This window comes from Crocodylus siamensis, chromosome 3 (assembly GCF_052110815.1).
Source record: "Crocodylus siamensis isolate JL-2025a chromosome 3, ASM5211081v1, whole genome shotgun sequence".
NCBI lineage: Eukaryota > Metazoa > Chordata > Crocodylia > Crocodylidae > Crocodylus > Crocodylus siamensis.
The window spans coordinates 34273786-34296691 of NC_143397.1; the positions used below are offsets into that span (position 1 = coordinate 34273786).

Below are 22906 nucleotides of genomic sequence, written 5' to 3' on the forward strand. Positions count from 1 at the left end.
CTTGGGAAGGTAGTCACACTGCTACTTCTAAGCTGTCAGAAGAAATCAGCTCTTGGATAGTGTGATGAGCCTGGGCTTTTGTCCCTACCCTTTCTCATCTGTACTTCCCCAGCCTCTCTCATCTGCTATGATTTGCTGGTAACCAATGAATTTGGAAGGAAGGCTGTTCTTGGAACCAGAGTAGCCCTTTCCAGGGTGCTTTCAGGCTGTTATCCATGGCCTCCTTGCCATCCTCTTAGCTATGTCCACACCTCACTGATGGCTGCTTACCTGCCCTGTTTTGATAACATTTTCCTTCTTGCTTCAATTTTGTGTACACTGGGTCCTTCAGCCTCACCTTCAACCTTTTTTGCCCTAGCTGAGACCCTTCAGTCCAGGTCCACTGATGTGGGCCCTGGTTCTGCAGGCCTCAGCCCCACAGTGGAAGTTACCAAGTAGACAGCTCACTTGTGGATTCCTTTACCCCTAGAGCCACTCCCAGTCCTCCAGTCTTAAACTTAAATACACAGAAGAAAAATCAGAACTCAAGAGGATGCAGTTATAACTCAACTACAAGTTATAACTCAACCACACAGGGAACTGTCTTAATTCCTCCCAGCCCTAGAGTACCTCCTTTTTGCTATCAGCTAGCTCTGTCCTCCATCCCTTTCCATACCACATGCAAGCCTGACCTACCAGCCTCAGCTCAGCGACTGGGCTTATATGTAGCTAAGCCCTGCCCCTGCCAGTCACGTGACTGCTGCCCCCTGAAGATGGGCCCATGGGTGTTCCTGTTAGACAGAGAATATTGTTAGAAATGCGCAGCTTGCATCTTGCACCTGATAAGAAAGAAATACTGCCAAGGACTTTTTCTTTCCCAGCCTTGCTACAGCCTTTCTTCTGCTAATTGCAGTTTCTCCCCCTCACCTGCCTTAAGTCTTTATCATGCAGATTGCAGGAGCCAAAATTCAATTATCTGTGTCCTTGAAAAGGGGGGGGAAAAGTAAACTTTTGGTGACCTGTTGTAGTTTCTGAGCATGCTTAATTAGCTGATGCATATTTACTTCTCCGCCCTGCATACTTAAGTAGTTAATTATACTATACATGCAATGTATGTAGTGATGTAACTTACATGTATGCTTGTATGAAACGGAAGTAAGCTGTAAGAGTTCCTGTTTCTGCACACATGCCCAGGAGAGAAGATAAATTTCGCTTGCGAATACCAATACGGGGTCAGAGTAATCTGAGTACCTGACTCTGCTCTGACCTTTGTTTGCAAACAAATGCCACCTTTGTGCCGTTTAATGTATGTGTGTCTGTGATTTTTTGCGGGCCTCCAGAGAAACGAACCGCTTTATGCATCATTCCCATGAGAAAGGTTGTAACGAGGACAGGCAGAAAGACAACAAGAAGTCCTTTTTTAAATACATAGGGAGCAAAAAGAAGGTACTAGGTAATGTGGGGCCCCTGCAAGACACACTGGGAAATCTGGTTGTCACACAAGACGACAAAGCTAACCTATTTAACAATCCCTTTGCCTCCATTTTCCTGAGCAGGGTCTGGATCAGCCCTCACACAGGGACCCCCTCAGGCCCCAAGGGAGGCGCACCTAGGCCAAGGGTCAGTGAGGATCTAGTCAGGGAACTTCTGGAGGGACTGGACGTATTTACATCAGCTGGTCTGGACGATCTCTACCCCAGAGCGCTGATGGAATTAGCTAAGGTTATTGCGGGACCCCTGGCATGGCTTTATGAGCACTCGTGGTGCTCTGGTGTGGTGGCAGAGGACTGGAAGAGGGCTAACATGCTTCCCATTTTCAAAAAAGGGAGGAAGGAGGACCCAGGAAACTATAGGCCAGTTAGTGTTACCTCGATCCCGGGTAAGCTTTTTGAGAGAATTTTTCTGGTGCGTATCCACGAGGGACCAGTGGGGGAGGTTATGCTTAGGGGCAACCAACACGGGTTCATTAGCGGCAGGTCCTGTCAGACCAACCTGGTGGCCTTCTACGACCAGATCACCAAATCCTTAGATGCAGGGGTAGCAGTGGACATAGTCTTTCTGGGCTTTAGGAAGACATTTGACACTGTCTCTCACCCCATTCTCATTAAGAAACTGGGGGACTGTGGTGTCGACACCCACACAGTCAAATGGGTCACTAACTGGCTGGAGGGCCGCACCCAGAGAGAGTGGTGGTGGATGGGTCATTTTCAACCTGGAGGGATGTGGGCAGTGGAGTTCTGCAGGGCTCGGTCCTCAGGCCTGCACTGTTCAACGTCTTCATAAGTGACTTGGACGAGGGGGTAAAAAGCACCCTGTTCAAATCTGCTGACGACACTAAGATGTGGGGAGATGTGGGCATGCTAGAAGGGAGGAATAGGCTGCAATTGGACCTAGACAGGTTACAGGGGTGGGCGGATGAGAACAAGATGTGTTTCAACACTGACAAGTGCAAGGTGATGCACCTGGGGAGGAAGAACCAGCACCATACCTACAGGCTGGGGAACTCCCTTCTCATTAGTACAGAGGCAGAAAAGCATCTTGGAGTCGTCATTGATGCGGAGATGAACATGGGCCGGCAGTGTGGGGATGCAGTCAGGAAGCCCAACCGTACCTTGTCATGCATCCACAGATGCATATTGAGCAGGTCCAAGGAGGTGATCCTCCCCCTCTATGCGGCACTGGTCAGCCACAGCTGGAGTACTGCGTCCAGTTCTGGGCGCCGCACTTCAAGAGGGATGTGGATAACACGGAGAGGGTCCAGAGGAGGGCCACTCGCATGATCAGGGGGCAGCAGGGCAGGCGCTACAAGGAGAGGCTCAGGGACCTGAACTGGTACAGCCTCCACAAGAGATGGCTGAGAGGGGATCTAGTGGCCTGTTACAAACTAGTCAGAGGGGACCAGCAGGCATCGGGGGAGTCCCTGTTCCCCCGAGCACTACCAGGAATTACTAGAAATAACGGCCACAAGCTGGCAGAGGGTAGATTCAGACTAGATATCAGGAGGCGCTACTTCACGGTCGGGATGGCTAAGATCTGGAACCAACCTCCAAGTGAAGTGGTGCTGGCTCCTACCCTAGGGGTCTTTAAGACAAGGCTAGATGAACACCTTGCTGGGGTCATTTGACCCTAGTACTTTTTCCTGCTATGGCAGGGGGTTGGACTTTATGATCTGCTTAGGTCCTTTCCAACCCTACCAACTATGAAACTATGAAGGGGAAATGCTTGGAAAAACAAATTGAAACTTTTTTGCAGTTTTTTGTTAGCTCTAGAGAGAGATCTCATCCATCAATGTGGTGCAAAGTCCCCTTTAACTCAGAAAAGGAAAATGTTTTGACAAACCAGTTCAGTTGTAACCCTGCTACTGTATCTGTGTTCTGTGAGACAAACTCTTTATGGTGCTTATCTACCTATCTTCACTAGTATGCAATGTCAGATTGCTAAGAATTGTCATCTATATGCATATTCCATTGGTATTTATGGGTGAGAGAAGTGGGAATGTTATTTTCTCTTGTTTTGATAGTGTTAACGTATTTTCAAATTAATATTCTGTAGATCCTAATAGGAGCTAGGTATTGGCTAGACATTTTGCTGCACAGCAATAGCATACTGATGGGTGGGCAAGTGGGGCACAAGCCCTGGGTGCTACAGCCTAAGGAGAAGGTAGTGGAATGGAGGTAGGGGGATACTCCAACCTCCCTTCCCTCCACTCCACCCACTTCATCAAAACTTCCCTGAAGCAGCTCTGGGTTCCGCCCTGACAGTGGAGAAGCAGAGCATCAGCAGTGGCACATGGTGCCCTGGGTGGTGGCAGGGCAGAGTGCAGAAATAGTGGCCAGAGTTTTGGTGCTCCAAGGGGAGATGTCCCCTTTTTCTACCACCAAAATGGAAGTATTTAAATGACTGCTTGGCATTGATCCAGCATTCTTTGTTGGAGGAAGGGTGATTGTAACACAAGAATTGTAGGGTGGAGTTTTACATTTCATGATTTCACATGCTGATAGAAACAGTAAACTGTTGATGCAATAGCTTTGGAAGATTTTATATTCTAAGTTGATTCTACAAGGATTCCTACTGCTCAGTAGTAAAAGTTGTTTTGAGATTTTCATTTTTATATATGATGCTATATAATCTAAAAGTATTTAGCTGGAACTACAGTAAATTAAAACCAGTAAGAGATACTATATTGGTTCATTATGGTCTATTCTTCTCCTATAGTAAGGAAGTTTAACAGAAAGTCTAAGCATCAATCTGTCTAATAATCTAACATTAGAATAGGGCAGTGTTCAGGCTTCTGGGGCCTATGTTCCTTAGGAAATATAATCCTTTTGAGCAATATATTGTTTTGTCTAAATACAAAGTACTTGTTTCCATCACAAATTAATGCTGTTCTTGTTTGTCAGTTGCGTGATCGTGCATCTAACTTGCATGGCAGTTACTACATTTTCACATGGAAATATCCATTTAGAAACAAAATGGTGATTTTCTGTACAGTAACTGTACACATAAGTGAGGTATATAAATATGTATTTTTTGCATATATAATTGTGTGGATTTTGAATTAAAATCTTGCTTTCCTCTTGCTCTTTCTGACTAATCATTCCTATTTTAGTTTTCTGGTGTGCCTGACCCAAGGCCACAAATGATGTATTTTGTGAATAAAGAGTTAAAGTGTGTTGTACCACTGTGATCAGTGGGAGTAGGAGTAACCACTACATGTCATGGTAGAAGTATGAAACTTACTGTTTATTTTATTATACCAGTCACTGCACTAAGTGAGCTTTATTTGTGCTAATATTAGCTGAGGCTTCAGAAAGCAGGGACTGGACTCTCTTACATCTTTGAGTGGGGATACTGTCTTCCCCCAACTTTAAAATGAAAATTTACTATGTATAAATACTGCTTTCCCCCCCACTTTTGAATGTTTTGAGGTGAGATTGTGGGTGGGGAACATGGAGATTGTGGCATTGTCAGCCCAGAGTTATTTGGATAGAAATGGGATCTCTCTCAGTGACTTGAGTTCGAGAGAGTGGAAGTCAGCAGAATTTGTGTATCCCATCATTTTTTGTCTGATTAAAAAAAATACATAGTATATATAATGGGGTGCTAATACTAAAAGCTAGTACCATGGTTTCTATTGTTTTACAGTAAACCTTCATAAACTGTTTTTTCTGCTTATCTTATTATTGTATTTGCCTTTGTTCGGTGGTTCTAATTACCATATAAATGTGAAAGCCGTGTTAATTAAGGAGGCATGTATTATGTAAGTGTCGCATGACTATATTGCTATAAACATGGTGTGAGGTAAATTGCTGAGGAGAGCAGATGCATTTCACTGTGAAATATGGTGATGTTACAAACTAGCAAGTGGGCAAAATGCTGGGGGCAAATACGCCTTGTGCTTGGTGAATTCTTGGGAAGTGCGTGATGATGGAGGAGAGTCAAAGCAGGAAAGTTGGTAACTGGATATTGGTGAGGGGGGCTTCACAGAGTCAAAGCAGGAAAGTTGGTAACTGGATATTGGTGAGGGGGGCTTCACATAATCTCATCCCTGCAGGGGGTGGACGCTTGATCCCAGAGACCCTGTATAGGCCTAGACCAATCTTGTGAGAGGAACTACCCTGCATCATGAACAGTCTGATTCCCAAAGGCTACAAGGAAAGAGCAAGCCTTGGGTTCATCCTGCGTGCCTGGGGCCTGCATTGTTTGTCTGATGCCTGGAAAGCAACTGATTCTCCCACTTTCTCAAGGTTTCCTGCCACTTTAGGCAGTTCTTATGACTCCCCACCATTTGAGGAGGTTGGTATTTCCCGTTCCTGTCAGCTTCACTGTGGTGGCTCCCCTGGGACTGGTGCTTCCCAGAAGGCACTGCAACCCCTCTTCTTTCCCTGCTTGTGATGGGGTGCCTGGAGGGAGGAAGGAGCTGCCTGAGGAAAAGGAGTAAGAAGAGGAGCAGTTTCTGAGGAGAGAGAAGCCATGAGGGCAGGAGCACAACTGTCCGACAGCGACAGCGATGAGACAATAGTGGAGGGCTCAGTAACTGAGAGTGACCTCGATGAGGAGGAGCTGCACGTGAAGAGGTGATAGTACATTTGTAGGCTGTATGAAATGATGCAAAGAGCTACTAACTTCTTATAAAACACAGTCCTTTAGGAGAATGTATTTGGAGGCCAGCCAGGATCCTCCCTGGAATCTACAGCTGCAACAGAAATCCTAGAGAATAAAATGCCGTTAAAATAGCGTTGGTCTAGGTTCTTAATAAATATGCTTTTAAACACATTTGGTGGTACACTTAAAGAAAATCGAGATACAGTCTCAAAGCCCATGTTCTGATACCCTCAAACCCAAGAGTAGCTTCCTCTGCAAATAGACCAGCTGGGCACTTTTTCTGGGGTGAGGGTGGTGTTTCAATTAGAGCAGCTCCGAGAGCCGCTTTAATTGAAGTACCACAGTGTCTTGTGTATCAACATCCCTGCACTTCAAAATGGTGGCGAGGGTGCTTGAACTAAAGGTCGTTCAAACTTTAGTTCAACTGCCCCGATGCCATTTTTGAAGTGCGGGGATGCTCAATACATGAGATGCTGAGGCTGCTGGAGCACAGTAATTGCCACACTCCAGCAGACTTGATTAATCAAGTGTGCTCCAATGCACTGCAATTACAGCACGTTGGAGCAGCCTCCATGCTCAGGTACAGACACCCACTGTTTTTATAGGCCCTGGAGAGGGTGATTCTTCATTGGAGGAAAGGGACCAGAATCTAGTCTAAAAGATAAAAAATGCAAATGAATGAACAGGTATACATGAACTGGTAGAATAAAAACACAGCATATGTAAGCATTTTTATGTATTTATTTTGCGTTTTAATTTCAGGATTCTCCTAACATAGTTTTCTTTCAAATGGATAATTTGGTTCTTGAAAAAATACAACTGGCCCAGCAACCAAGAAGACTTACTGTGTGCCTGCTAGGAAATGTTGAAGGGAGATATTTGGAAATTAATACAAATGAAAATGTACCCTAATTCTAGATCTTTTATGCCACTCTGCAGCCTGATGCAAAACTTTACAGCTAGGAATCTGAAACATGATGTTTATATTAGAAACATTTTCATTTTACTATTGTGATGGGAAGAAGTGTTCCGGTAAAGAAGCAAGTGGGAAGATTAGTTTTAATTGTAGTAATATTAGTAGTTATTTATGGTTTGGGGGTTTGTTTGTTTTTACAGCTTTTGCTAAAACACATCTGTAAAATTGACAATAAAATTATATCTATCGGTACTATAATAATCACATATAAATTATAGTTATTGATAAAAACATACAATAAGATTACAGTTTGAACAAACTGAAACCAAATTAAAGAGCATACTATATGATGATACAAAAAATAGATGCAATGTACAGTAGTTGAGTAAATGAATAAAAGCAGGGTAATTTTACTTGATTTTGGCCCTTAGTCTGAGTGCAAGTAATGCTGTAATTTATTAAAGAGGAGCCAAATTGTTTTTTTCCTCATTAGCTCAGTATATAAAATTTTCCACCAATGAAGAGATCCATCTTTCTTTTATTTCTTCAAAAAAATGAGGAAGATGACAAATAGTAATTTAAATAGTCTATCTATCTTATTCTTTCTGTAGGAGTATATCTTGCTTGTATATGGGATCTGATACCACCTGCCTGTAATGACTACACATCTCTCTTGAGTGAATTCTAGTCTGGTAATGACCTCTCATTGTAGTTCTGTACTTTGGATAGGTATATTTCAAGGCTAAAAAAGAGTGTTTTATTAATTTAAAAAAGGAGACATTTGAGAAGATCTCACTGTCTGCATATCTGTCTGCATGCTGGCACCTTCATTTATATCAGGAGTTGGCAATGTTTTTGGTCACCCACAATCTCAACATGTAAGATTTTGGCATGCCAGGGGTGGTTGGCGGGGGAGCTACAAGGGGCCTGATTCTTTTTGTAGCAGTTCAGCTCCTTCCCCGCTGTCCACCGTGAGGTACACATGCACCTGCCACTAGCAACTAGCATCAACCTCCTGCAACAAGCCAGGCCAGGGCCCGGCAGACCCCTGTGCAGCCACTTGCAGCCTCCCAGCTGCCTGCCATAACAAGCCCAGGTTCTGGTCAAGCCCCTGATACCCACCATGGAGTCTGGGATGCTTGCAGCAGGTGGTGGGGAGGCTGCAAGCAGCTGCACCAGGGTCTGCAGGGCCTCAGCCTGGCTTGTTGCAGGAGGTTGGTGCACATGTGCCTCTAAGTGGTTGGCCGGGAAGAGGTCAGGACTATACTACCACAACAAAGATTAGGCTCCTAGGTGCTCCCCTGCTGTCTGCCCTCAGGTATGCGTGTCAAGCAAAGTACCTTAGCGTTCCATGCTCTGGCATGTGCGCCAGGGATTGCCTATCCCTGATTTATACCATGTCTTAAATATAAGGGTAATACTGGGTCAGTGGCTGTGAGAATTACTCCACTTCAAACAAATGGTCTTGGAAACAAAATGTTATTTAATCATCCAAATAATGGCTTTTTTGGAAGAGGAGAGGCTTCTAAAATGAAATTCTTACTGGATCCTCCTATTGACCTGTTCAATAATAATTGTATTGTTTCTGACTTGTATTTCTCCAGTGTTTCTATTAAAGTCTTTAGCTTTAAAGCAGTCCTCATCAAACCATGGTTTATGCTACCAGCACCTGTTTCCTACAAAGATGCTCTCTTTTGTGAGAGCATTTTCCAGATGTTTGATAACTGCTTCATGTTGAGTAATTCCTTTTTGTTTTCATTTTCTTTAAGAATTTGAGATGAATGGCCTGAGAGAGTATCTTTGACAGAGCAACACATTTTTCTCTTAACTCATCATTTCATTTAGCTCTTTTCTTGTCAAGACCTTCTAATCTAGGGGCTACTTGTATAGCAGATGGGGAAGAATCCTCATAAAACTCTAAAGGAACTCTAAGAGAGAGGGAGAAGTGGTCACTCTCCTCTCCACACATGGGAGAATTTTGAATAATTTATACTTCACCACATATGTGATTCTACTAGTCTATAGGCTATCACACTTGTTCCTTTAGTTGTAAGGAAGGTGAATGCCTCATTTATACCCTTTCTAGTCTGTCTGTTAAGCATTCTAAATCGCTTAAGATTGCTGGTAGGATTCTCCATATTTCATTTATTATTTCTTCTTTATCCTAGATATCGGTGCCATCAATTCTAGATTTAAAATCACCTGCTAGTATTATTCCTAACTCTGGAAATTTATTTCTGATTCTCTCAACACCTTTATGTCGCAATTCTCATTTTAAGACTTCATCAATCCTTCATATACCTGGTAGGAAGTAAATATTAACCAGAATTAAGGGAGCTGTACCACAGAATTTAATGATGACAGCTTATAGGCAGTTATACTCTAATTCAATTTCTAGTCCCTCAATCAGACACCTTAAGAGGAAAGTAACTAAGTCCCACTGAAACTGCCCTTTGTTTTATAAAAATGGCGGCAAGGAAAAAAAACAAAAATAAGAAGTCCAGGAAGGGATACCGTTTTCCCATACTACATCTTTTGTAAAATCACAATGTCCAAATCATTAATAAAACTTCTCCACAATAGGTCTGATAAATTATTTGTCAATCAAGCTATATTTCAAACCAAAATACCAAACTCGCTTAAAAATGAAGAAATTTGCTTCTGTTTAGGATCTAGCTAATGTCTTGAGTCCATAGATGCAGGAGGAAGACAGTCATTGGTAGGATATGCCTTACTTTGAAGAGGTAGGGGGATGTATTTGGTAGCTGTGTTGGTCTGAGACAAAAAAGAAATGCAAAACTCTAGAACTCTTGGTTCAGAGATAATACCTTCTAATTAGGCCAACTAAGAAAGTGCATTTTTTTGTGATTTCTTAGTTGGTCTAATAAAAGATATCATCTCTGAACCAAGAGTTCTAGAGTTTTGCACTTCCTTTTTGAAGAGGTAGAGCATCTTTTTTTTTTTTTTTTTTTAATTTCCACCCCATTGGGAAAACAATTAGCTGCAGCAATTAACACCAGGTATTTAATATTTAAACTCCTAACCATGTACTCTTGGGAAGATCCTCTTGAGGACTGCCACCTGGATACATAAATAATGTTATGTAGCTGAAGAGAAATGTTAACTCTTTTGGCTAAAAATCATATGATTGTCTGTTCCAGGCTAAAAGAGCTCTTTCTCTTGTGTGTATAAAAGTTGAATAATAAAATATTTTGCCCTCTGGATCTTTTGGTTTTTGTCTCTAATAGAGCTATGCTTAATAAAAAAAAAAAGAAATAAATAGAGGAAGAGGTGTTGTTGATCAGAGACTGACTCTGCCAGTTTATCAGTTGTAATAAAACCCTCACTATTCAAAGTTATATTTTTATTAGACACACGTTTTAAAGTTTTGTTGTTTATCAATTTTCCATCAATTGCTTTTAGTAAAATATCCTGTGCTTCTAGGTGTGATTTAGAATCACAGACTAATTTCTTCATTGCTGTTAATTCCACTTTTAAACGAACCATTTCTTCACTTGTTTTTATCATAACAACAGTTATAGACATAAGAGATAATTGGGAGGATTTGACAATCTGAGACATCCTTGTTGCCTTCAGTTTCCTGTTGTAGGGCTGTTTCATGTATCCAGGTCTTGTCTCCTGGGAGGACAGAGTCAGGGAATGAATACTCTCACTCAAGGGGTAGCTGTAAGATTTATATAAAAAAATTCCCTTTTCCTTTACCTACAGCTAGCTATGTGGTAAAAATAAGTTTTCTTCTTTATCCTTTTCTTCTGATGTCTCATTTAAATTTCTATCACTGGACTGTTATTGGGGGATGTTAATAGGTTGAAAGGAAAAGGTAATTTTTAGGCCTTTCTTAATACATTTTGCAACTTTCAGTTGCATAGATGGATCTCTGTTTACTGACAGCAAGAGTATAGAGACGAGGTGCTACAGAGACAAGAGGCGCTTCGATTATAGACAGACTAATGATTATATATATTTACAATGGCCAGACTCCCCCGCAGTCTCTCAGTTACAAACCTCTTGGTTATAAACCTATTACCCAAACCTAGGACTTCCATTCCTAGAGCATGATCTTTACAGACCAACTGATGAACAGATAATGCTGAAAGGACCAGTTACTGAATAATGAAATAAGTACCACAACCAAAAGTTACGTAAGTTAGTAATCTATTAAACCCAAGTCAAACTAAAAATAATTCAAGCCAGCGCCCTTTGGTTGCCACCTGTAGGTTTCATCAGTTTATATAGTTGGGGTCCAGCTCACCCAGATGAAGATGAGATGATTCCTTTGGGTCTCTGCTGGATTCCCGTATCCAGCTTCAAAGCCCTCGCATAGTTTGTGATATTTTAAAGTATTTCAGCAATTTCAATCACATCTTAAAAAAAATTCAAATAGTAATCTGCAATAAATGTGAGGAGAAAATGGATGATTTCCACAAAGTTAGATGGTCTGTGTAATAAATCATATACTTAAAGTTGATCCTGTCCTTCAACGAGACCTACTCAGCTCCACTCCTCTGACAGGTAGCTGTTGCCACCCCTAAGCAGAGGCAGGGAAAGTGAAGCTGGTCCCTGGTTTAGCAGGCAGGCGATGCCCTGTATTCACCCCACAAAGGAAAGCTAGGGCTGCTGACTGCTTTCTATACAGTGTTCTCCTCATGTGAAACCTCCTCATTGAAGTTCTTAGTTTCCCTTGCAGTTACTTTTACAGTTGTCTTTCAGGCAGCAGTAACTTACTAATATCCCCTGCTTGCAAAGCCAGGGAGTTGCAGGTTTCAACACTACTTTTCCATTCAGCATCATAAGGAGAGCTATTTTCTGTTACAGACTAAATAAAATGATTATCTTCTTTACAATTAATAGGGATTTTCCAGCAACCTTCTATCAACTGCAACATTGGCTGTAGCCTAGTTTTAGTTAATATATTCTTGTTTGTTTTTGCAGGTTTAGTTACAAGTTGAGATAAAAAATGATAGTATGCTTTTTAATTTTTTTAAAGGTTATCCCCTGTTAATAAAGACATAACCAGAATAACTGAGGTCATCTTTACTGCTGAAACAGAAGAAATAAACAGAGGTAAGAAACTGTGGATGTTTTTTGTTTGGTTGTTTTTTGGTATATCATATGCTCTTTTTCTTGAGAAGTATAATTTTACATACTTTTTTTAAGTATATCATTTAATTTTAATTGTTAGTTTTGCATTTTAAACTTAATAATTTTGCTTTTCTACTTACAAACTGTACTTTAAAATCTAAAAGACAGATGTTTTGGCGGAAACATACTAAATTTTCTAGAGCCTTTTTAATAAATACACTTGAAAAATGAATTTGATAGTTCTAATTTTCCTTTGTTCCATCTGTACCTTTTGAGACTACTTGGTTTAAGAGGTTTAAGGATATAGTATGTTTTCTAAAATACCACTGTAGCAGGAGTCCTACTTTCGGAGCCCTTCTGGATGTGTGGCTCTGCCCTCCTGCAATGGGCCAACCGCCTGCTTACTCTCCTGCCATGCCTTGATTTTACTTGTGATTAACAGATGATTGGAATCAGCGGGAGGGTGCCCATTTTTATGCGCCCCAATGACAGGGGGCGCTGTCTGCGGCTCCTTTTCCTCCCCTACACCACAGCCCAAGCCTCGCAGATGGTGCTGGTATGATCTAACTTGGGCCATGTTATTATGTCCTGGCCCTTCGTTTGCTCTCGGGGCTCCTCGCCACCCCTCCTCACTCTTGGGGTTCCTCGCTGCCCCTCCTCACTCCTGGGGCCCCTCATTGCCCCCTAACTCAGGGCTTCTCACTGCCCCTCCTCACTCTCAGGCTTCTCGCTGCCCCCTTTAGCTCCGGGGCTCCTCGCTGCCCCCTTTTAGCTCCGGGGCTCCTCGCTGCCCCCTTTTAGCTCCGGGGCTGGGCCAACGCACCCCCAAACAAAGCTGCGCCCTCTCTGGTGCCAGGAGACCCCACGCTATTGTGGAGCTCCTATGAGGCCTCCTCCAACCCCTTATAGCCTCACCCGGTCCTCCAGTAAAACAGAAAACACAAAACGCAAAGCCCCCGGGCTACAACATCAAAGCTAGACCGTTCTGGTCAAAACGAATCTCTCCTTACCAGAGAGAGAGAGAGAGAGAGCGCGCATCAAACCCCAGCAGGAACCAGGGGATGTTCCGACCGTCAGAGTTCTCCCCTTTGTTCTGGCTGAGTTCCTCCCCCGTCAGCTGCCGGAGGGGAACTGCCCTCCTGGCCTTCTGCCTGGGCTTAAGAAGGGCTAAGCTCCGCCCCTTCCTGGCTGTAGGTTTCCCTGGTTGCTAGGGCAACCAGCACCTGCGCAGTCCTGGTGACTGGTAATTGCGCTTCCCCCCTTTCCGCCACTAGGGGCCTCTCCCAAGCCATTTCTGCTCTCAGTCACAGGGCACCTGAGAGCTCTGCGACAAGCACCCTTAAAGTATATGGCATAATGAAATATAGGGTATGTACAGATGTTTAGGGAGGTTAGACTGAGATAAAAATCATTACCCAATCAAGGTAAGTCAGAAGGGGGCGTTAGCAGGGGGGTTTTGGGGGATCAGTGGGGAAAGTGGTGTCTGCAGGGAGTTGTTGGGGAGTTTGGGGGTAAGTGGGGTCTGCTGGAGGGTTAGTGGGGTTTGGGAGGTTTGGCAGGATTGGGGGAGCTAGTAGAGTCCATAGTGGGTATTACGGGGATTGGGGGTGGGGGGGAGAGGGGCTGATGGGATCAGAGAGGCTCTCAATCTTGCAGAGCTTCATAGTTTCATAGTTTGCAGGGTCAGAAGGGACCTGAGCAGATCATCAAGTCTGACCCCCTGCCTTGGCAGGAAAAAATACTAGGGTCAAATGACCCCAGCAAGGTGTTCATCTAGCCTTGTCTTAAAGACCCCTAGGGTAGGAGCCAGCACCACTTCACTTGGAAGTTAGTTCCAGATCCTAGCCGCCCTGACAGTGAAGTACTGCCTCCTGATCTCTAGTCTGAATCTACCCTATGCCAGCTTGTGACCATTATTTCTAGTCACTCCTGGTAGTGCTCGGGGGAACAGGGACTCCCCCAATGCCTGCTGGTCCCCTCTGACTAGTTTGTAACAGGCCACTAGATCCCCCCCTCAGCCTTCTCTTGTGGAGGCTAAACAGGTTCAGGTCCCTGAGCCTCTCCTCATAAGGCCTACCCTGCTGCCCCCTGATCATGCAAGTGGCCCTCCTCTGGACCCTCTCCATGTCCACATCCCTCTTGAAGTGCGGCACCCAGAACTGGACACAGTACTCCAGCTGCGGCCTGACCAGTGTCGCATAGAGGGGGAGGATCACCTCCTTGGACCTGCTTGAAATGCATCTGTGGATGCATGACAGGGTACAGTTGGCCTTCCTGACCGCATCCCCACGCTGCCGGTCCATGTTCATCTTGGAGTCAATGATGACTCCAAGATCCTTTTCTGCCTCTGCACTGACGAGATGGGAGTTCCTCAGCCTGTAGATATGCTGCTGGTTCTTCCTCCCCAAGTGCATCACGTTGTACTTGTCAGTGTTGAAACCTATCCTGTTCTCATCCGCCCACCCCTGTAACCTGTCTAGGTCTGATTGCAGCCTATTCCTCCCTTCTAGATTGCCCACATCCCCCCACATTCACAAATCTTTGAGAAAATCTTTGAGAAAATCATCAAGGCTCACATTTGTGAGAGCCCGGCAGGACAAATTATGCTGAGGGGAAACCAGCACGGGTTCGTGGCAGGTAGATCGTGCCTGACCAATCTAGTCTCTTTTTATGACCAGGTCACAAAACGCCTCGACGCAGGAGGAGGGGTGGATGTCGTATACTTGGACTTCAGGAAGGCCTTTGATACGGTATCCCACCCCATACTGGTGAACAAGTTAAGGGGCTGTGACTTGGATGACTGCATGGTCCGGTGGGTGGAGAATTGGCTGGAGGGTCGCACCCAGAGAGTTGTGGTGGATGGGTCGGTTTCGACCTGGAAGAGCGTGGGCAGTGGGGTCCCGCAGGGCTCGGTGCTTGGACAGATACTCTTTAATGTCTTCATCAGCGACTTGGACGAGGGGGTGAAATGTACTCTGTCCAAGTTTGCAGATGACACTAAGCTATGGGGCGAAGTGGACACGTCGGAGGGCAGGGAACAGCTGCAAGCAGACCTGGACAGGTTAGACAAGTGGGCAGAAAACAACAGAATGCAGTTCAACAAGGAGAAATGCAAAGTGCTGCATCTAGGGAGGAAAAATGTCCAGCACACCTACAGCCTAGGAAATGACCTGCTGGGTGGCACGGAAGTGGAAAGGGATCTTGGAGTCCTAGTGGACTCCAAGATGAACATGAGTCGGCAGTGTGACAAAACCATCAGAAAAGCCAATGGCACTTTATCGTGCATCAGCAGATGCATGACAAATAGGTCCAAGGAGGTGATACTTCCCCTCTATCGGGCGCTGGTCAGACCGCAGCTGGAGTACTGCGTGCAATTCTGGGCGCCGCACTTCAAGAAGGATGCGGATAACCTGGAGAGGGTCCAGAGAAGGGCCACTCGTATGGTTAAGGGCCTGCAGGCCAAGCCCTACGAGGAGAGATTAGAGAAACTGGACCTTTTCAGCCTCCGCAAGAGAAGGTTGAGAGGCGACCTGGTGGCTGCCTATAAGTTCGTCAGGGGGGCACAGAAGGGAATTGGTGAGTATTTATTCACCAAGGCGCCCCCGGGGGTTACAAGAAATAATGGCCATAAGCTAGAAGAGAGCAGATTTAGATTGGATATTAGGAGGAACTTCTTCACAGTTCGAGTGGCCAAGGTCTGGAACGGGCTCCCAAGGGAGGTGGTGCTCTCCCCTACCCTGGGGGTATTCAAGAGAAGGTTGGATGTGTATCTAGCTGGGGTAATGTAGGCCCAGCACTCTTTCCTGCTTATGCAGGGGGTCGGACTCGATGATCTATTGAGGTCCCTTCCGACCCTAGCATCTATGAATCTATGAATCTATGAAACATCTTAGTGTCATCTGCGAATTTGAACAGGGTGCTTTTTACCCCCCGTCCAAGTCGCTGATGAAGATGTTGAGCAGTGCAGGCCCAAGGACTGACCCTGTGAAACCCCACTGCCCACATCCCTCCAGGCTGAAAATGACCCATCCAGTGCCACTCTCTGGGTACAGCCCTCCAGCCAACTAGTGACCCATTTGACTGTGTAGGTAACAGTTCAAAGGACCTCTCCTACCCTCTCCCCTGCTTTCCCTTGCCAGACTAAGTTTTACTCGGTATGGCCATTTATCCATTCTTTTATTTTCCCTTTTTTACTCAATTATTACCATATAAGTACTTATATTTAGAATTAAATGGTAAAAAGTATTGTGAGATATATTTGTATATCTGATATGTTACCAATATACTGTGCAACTCAAATAACCATTTTTCCTCATTTGCACTGGACTCGATGATCTTCCAAGGTCCCTTCCAGCCCTAATGTCTGTGAAATCTGTTTAATCTGTGACCACTGTGAAGTTGTGATTTATCAAATTATTTTTTAGACAGCTGGAATTTCTAAGAATTCTTGAGTCTATGTAACAATGAGACAGTAAAACTGTTGTTAATGACCTATTTTTGTGTTTAGGTCTGGAACGTCTCTCTCCAGAGATCCAGTGTGTTTCTAAATTCAGTAATTATTTACAAAAGGTAAAGTCAAAGAGCAACATAAATCTGGTATGTCTAGAAATGACAGCTTCCTAGTTATACACACATCACAGAATAATGATTGAAAGCATTGGGGCTGGTTGTGTGTATACACACAGAATCATACACAGAATATACAGAATCATAAACAGAATCTTCCCTTCTATGTATGAAACGGATCCAGGTAACATGAAACTAAAACAGCTTTTATAGAAAGAGAAGCACAAAATCTGCAGCACACTTCCCAGAAACTTCTCTACTGGAGTTTCTTGTTGGTGGCATTTTCAGATTTCAGAAGAAGAGCTTTTACAGAGATGCTGCAGTAATGGAAAAAAACCATTATTTGTAACATGCTGCTAACTTCTGCAGATGGAGAATATCTGTATTCAAGTTGAATGCCAGAATGTTTTGTTTATATCTATTAAGACTGGATTTAATCTCTTTTAAAAAGCAGTTTTTAATACAAGGGAATAATATGTAGTTTAGAACAGTGTTTTTCAACCTTTTGTCATTTGCGGACCTCTTTGAAAATTTCAAATGGAGATGTAGACCCCTTTGAATAGTAAGTGTGGGTATTCACATACTTTTGATTGATTGTAGTCATCTCTCATGTACCCCTTAGACATAGTCTGTGGACCTCCAATGGTCTGTGGACCACAGGTTCAAAACCACTGATTTAGAATAAAATACTTGTTTGTGCAGTGATGGAACACCTGTTTTGATTAGATTGTTAGTGACAATTCCAGCTTTGCTTGTGGTAAACAGCCTCATAAACTTTAATGTATTTGCTGAATAATTAATGAATAACACACAAAATTTTCAACAATTTTTTCCACCTGTAGCGGGCACCTTGACAGGATGACAAAAAACAGAGGTTTCTGCATTTTACATAAAATTCCTGAGGGTTTTGTGCCTGGGAAAGTGTTATCAGTTAGTTACACAGATATACTTACCTACGGTTATAGCAGTGTGAACTCACCCTCACATTCTTCTGTGTGGGGATATTCTTTGTGGGATTCCATTTTCCTTTGTGTATCTAAATTGCACTTACCCACCTGCAAAGGTAGCATTTAATCATAGTTTGCACTTCTGTTACCCAAGCAAAGTGGACATAGAACTGAATGCATGTATACTGAACATGTGCAGTAGGCTACATGCTTGTTGGCAGATATGGGGCTATGTGTGCCTGTCTAGTGTACATCAAAGTCACAAAATTGTAGTGGGGCAAAATCCCCTCTGTTAGACAGAGCAGGGGAGGGAGGGGGCCTTACCTGCTTTAGCCCAGACACCTGAGTAGTAAGAGCACCTCTGAAGTGGGAAGCCTGGGTTCTAGAAAGGGGGTTTGGATCTGCATCTTTAATTATTTTTTTTAAAGCACAGAGCTCTAACCAGAATGCCACAGGCAAAGTATAATCCAGTCCCCTCTCTAGGTCTCCTTTTGAAGCTGAGATACTCTGTCTTTTATTTACAAGTTATTGGATACAGTGGCTTGAGAACAGTGAATTGGGACGTTTCTGCTCCTTTGGGAAGAAGGATCCAGATGAAAAACCAGGACTTGCTCCCTTCTAAACTAGCAGTCATCTTATCAAACCGCACACCACCTGTCTTGCTCTTGTCTTCCTGGCCCCACATAACTCCTCTCTCATATCTTCTAAACCCAACGACAGCAGGAAGCAGCTAGTAGGCCTGTCCAAACAGGGAAGTATTTGATTTGGATTTGGATTCAGCCGATTTGGAGGACAGTTATTCAATTCGGTGATTTGAATCACTGTCCCCATTTGATTTGGCTGAATTGGCTTTGAAAGATTTGGCGCTGATTCAGAGAGATTTGTTGATTCAGATTGGCCAGGGAGAGGCAGGCACAGCTGGGCAGCTGCATTTTCTCCAGCTGTGCTTGCCTCTCCCTGGGTGGGGAGAGCTGTGGGGGAAGCCCCCATGGCTGCCCTGCCCTGCCCAGCCCCAGCCTTTTAAAAAAAAAAAATAACGAAAGCCCTACACTCACTGGCTACATCAGCAGCGATCAGGGCCTCTGAATGCTTGTGGCAGAGACCTCCCATGCAGTGGGGGGGCAGCGGGGATCTCCCCCCATACCTGGCACCCACACTGCACCTGTCCCATGGTGCCCCATGCCGCATGCTGCCTGGGAGCTGGGGCCACTGGGGATGAGCGCTGCCCGGCTCTGGGTGACTGCTGCAGCTGGTTAGTGCATGGCTTTTTTTAAAGTGCCAGGACATTCCCCTCAACCTGGGAGGAGGCAGGCACAGCCAGAGGAACCACGGGAGAACCTGCAGCCACCCAACTGTGCCTGCCTCTCCCCAGCTGATCTGAATCTCTGAATCTTTTCTGAATCAATTTGGAGCTTTTATTGGGTCTCCCAATTTCATTTGTATTCAGAGTTCCGGCACCCGAATTGGGCCGAATCTCCTCCGAATTGAATTGGCAACCGAAGCTTCACACAGCCATAGCAGCTAGGTCTATAGTAATGTTGAAAAATGAAATGATTAATTGTCCAAATACATTTTCTTCTCAGGTGTCTCAAGAGATAAGGAACTCTGAACAATCTCAGTCTCTTTTACAGTGAGTATGATATGCTCTGGATGAATTTCAGTCAGGCAGATTAATTTCCTCTTGTAGCCTCATTTGAGTGCAGTAATTACTCCTGGTCTTAAAGTGAAAAGGAATTTTACTGCTTGCCATTTAACAAGTATACTTAATGCCAGAGGTAGCTTTTTGTCATTGGAATAGCTTGTGGAAACACATCACTTAGGACACTTAAAATTAGACAACACAAAACACTAAGAAGTGTGTGGTAGAGCATAATTTACTCTCTCTTGCTCGCTGTTAGTCCCACTGAACTATATATGGGTTTTCTCGCACCTAATTATTTCTTTCTGTTGTCATGTTTGTATCCATCACAGGGAAATACCCAGTATCTTCTTTAGCATCCTTATCTTAATGCTCTTGTTTCTCATCCCTTAAATTTCCACTGCCCATAGTTTCATGGCCCTTTATCTTTCTTTTCAGCTTCTTTGGCATTCTTTTATTACATAAAGTCCCTAAAATTGCTTTCCATTTCTTTCATCCCCCTCGTACTTATGCTGCACAGCTGTCTTCATCATTTAAGGTAGATCCCAGTACTTGAATGATCGTACCTTGTCTCTTTCATTTCCTGTACTTCCCTATCCTGTTCTTTATTGTCTTGCCATCCCTTTCTGCAACTCACCATTACTTCTGTTTTCCTGGTATTTATTTTTAGTTCATCTTTCTCTAAAATGTTTCTGGCAGTTTTGTATATCTTTTTTCTGCAACTCCACTATTGTCCCTGCTATTCCAATTAGATCATCTGCAAATAGTAGCTCCATAAGGTTTTGCATGCCTCTTCACTCAGTAGGTGTATTGTTGAGATACATGGGAGTGGGCTTATCACTGAATCTCAGTATAACCTAGCCTTGAGCACTTCTGTCGTTCCCTGTGCCATTCTGCCCGTTGACTGGTATTAATCGCATTTTGATTTCTGAATTCCACCACGGTGTCTCAACTTCAGTTTCTCTTTCCTTTTCTTTCCACACACTTTTCCTGTTACCCCTTTTTCCATGACATTCATCCATTCTTGGGCCCATTAATTGGTATAGTTTGTTCTCTTACCTTTTCTCTATAATTTTCAATGTCCTCTTCTTTCAATTTCAAGCTTTCATTCTTTTGTCCCTCTTCTTCTTTGCAGTCTCTCTTTTCTTTATCTACCACTATATTCATAATTAGAAGTCCATGTTTAGTTGTTATTGCTTCACTGATGTGACCTCACTGCTTATAAGCTTTTTCCCACTCTCTTTGCCTGATTAAATATACTGTTATCAATTTGACTTTTACTTTGGCCAGTCCTGTTGTGATAAGGTACTGTTCTCTCCTCTGAAGTGCAGTATTCTTAATGAACAGATCCATGCCTCTCTCTCTTCATCCTCATTCCTAACTCCATATTCTATTCCTCCATGCTGTGCCTCTTACACATTTCATTTGCCAATGTGTTCAGTTCACGTCCACTCTTATTATTATGCTTTCTCTCTCTTGTGTTACTTTCACTGGATTCTTGGAACTTCCTCTAAACTGTATTTTTTTCAGTCTTCCTTCCCACAGCTCACTTCTGGTGCATACCCTGATATTATCTTCAGTATTCCAGATGGTGTTGCCATTGTATATCCTATTCCCTAATACTTTACTGACCTAGTAATGCAGTGGTTCAATGTTATACACACTGTGGAAGAATCACTTTTTTACATGGCTCTTTTAATGGAAAATATTATTATATCTATGTTTAGGGGTGAGAGGGATTGCCCAGTGTTTACTACAACTGTTTCTCAGACTGGTCTTCAACTAAGTACTTCAGAAAAGAGATGGCAAAATGACTCTGGAGGTATGTTTTATGAAGTAGAAAACAAGGAAATGTAATCCCTCTAAATTTGACAGAATCAATTTGAGAAAGTGAAGATGAGGCGTGCATTTAGATTTATTTAGAATTAAAGATATGTGACTTTTATGCCTAATTGCTGTTTCAAAGGGATCTTGTAGTACAAGTTATGTTTTTGTTCAGAGTGGGTTAGACCATTTGTCTAGAATAGTAACTGTTCTTGGTTTCCCATGCATACTGATGTACTTTTAAATTGAAGATGATTTTAATGTGGTAATGTTGCCGATTATAGGCATGGTCAGAATGTGTCTGAATGTTCCAGGAATGTGTAAGGGTCAAGTGAGAAAGTGTGAGAGTCACAGACTGTGATCCTTCAAGTACTGCACCCTTAGTGCTTCCAAATGCTGAAGAAGATCCTCAGAGGGGAAGAAGTAGAGCATGACTGCTGACTCCTTTATATTAGCCAGCAGAGCTAGCTAAGTGTGCATGGTAGGAATAGGCCTCAGTCACTGAAACAAATGGCAGCACAATCCACTACCAGCCTTTGAAGGCACAGAAGCATAGGTCACAGGGAACAGTTACATACAAAATGTTTCTTCAATTGACAAAAATGTCAATTTAGAAAACATTTTGTGATTAAATAGAACCTCCTTAAGTCATACACATCTCAAGAAAAGAGCTTAAGACCATGCCTTACCAAGCCAAGTAGTGTCACCCTTCAACATACCTGAGTATACCTGATTGGCTCGAGCTTGCAGGGAAACAGTGAGGAGATCCAAAGTGGAAATGGAGCTTAGGCTGGCAGCAAAAGTTAAGGATAACAAAAAGTCATTCTTTAAGTACATAGGAAGTAAAAAGAAGGTGCAGGGTAACCTAGGGCCCCTTCAGGATGAACTACAGCAACTGGTAACAGATAGGATGGCCAAAGTGAGCTTCTAAATGATTTCTTTGCATCCATGTTCCTGGACATGAATACAAATACGCATCCCATTGGGATCTTAGGTAAGCCCAGTATAGATACCAACCCACCAACTGTTCATGCTGACCTAGTAAAGGGGCACCTGGAGGGGTTGAATGTATTTAAGTCAACAGGTCCTGATGATCTTCATCCTAGGGTACTTAGGGAATTATCTGGAGTCATAGCGGAGCCGCTGGCACAACTGTTTGAGCGCTCATGGCGCTCGGGACAGGTCCCGGAGGATTGGAAAAGGGCTAATGTGGTCCCTATTTTCAAGGGAGAAAGAAGGAACTGGGTAACTATAGGCTGGTTAGTCTCACTTCTGTCCTTGGCAAGACCTTTGAGAAAATTGTTGGGGATCACATTTATGGGGGACCAATGGGTAAAATGTTGCTAAGGGGCAATCAGCGTGGGTTCATAGCAGGCAGATCCTGCCTGACTAACCTGGTTTCATTTTACGACTGGGTCACAAAATGCTTGGATGAAGGAATAGAGGTAGATGTTATTTATTTAGATTTTAAAAAGGTCTTTGACACAGTGTCACCCAATTCTTATACATATGGTAAACATTTGCAATGTAGATTATTACACAGTTCAGTGGATAGAAAATTAGCTTATGGGATGCACCCAGAGAGTGATAGTGGATGGGTCAGTTTCTACCTGGAGAAATGTAGGCAATGGAGTCCCCCAAGGCTCTGTCCTGGGACCGGTACTATTCAATATCTTCATTAGTGACTTGGATGAGGGAGTAGAAAGCACCTTGTCCAAGTTTGCTGACAACTCCAAACTATTGGCAGGAGGTACACAAACTAGATGGCAGGGAGCAAATCCAGGCTGATTTGGACAGGCTAGGAAAATGGGCAGAACAGAATGCAGC

General features: G+C 43.5%; 1 protein-coding gene across 1 annotated transcript in view; it reads left to right on the forward strand.

Moving 5' to 3' along the window:
* Positions 1-5952: 5952 nt before the first annotated feature.
* ANKRD31 (ankyrin repeat domain 31) overlaps positions 5953-22906 on the forward strand; it is a 151581-nt gene continuing 134627 nt past the window's right edge. The window contains 3 exon segments of the mRNA XM_090037630.1: positions 5953-6056; positions 12009-12085; positions 16611-16672. Coding sequence (XP_089893756.1) covers positions 5953-6056; positions 12009-12085; positions 16611-16672 — 243 coding nt within the window.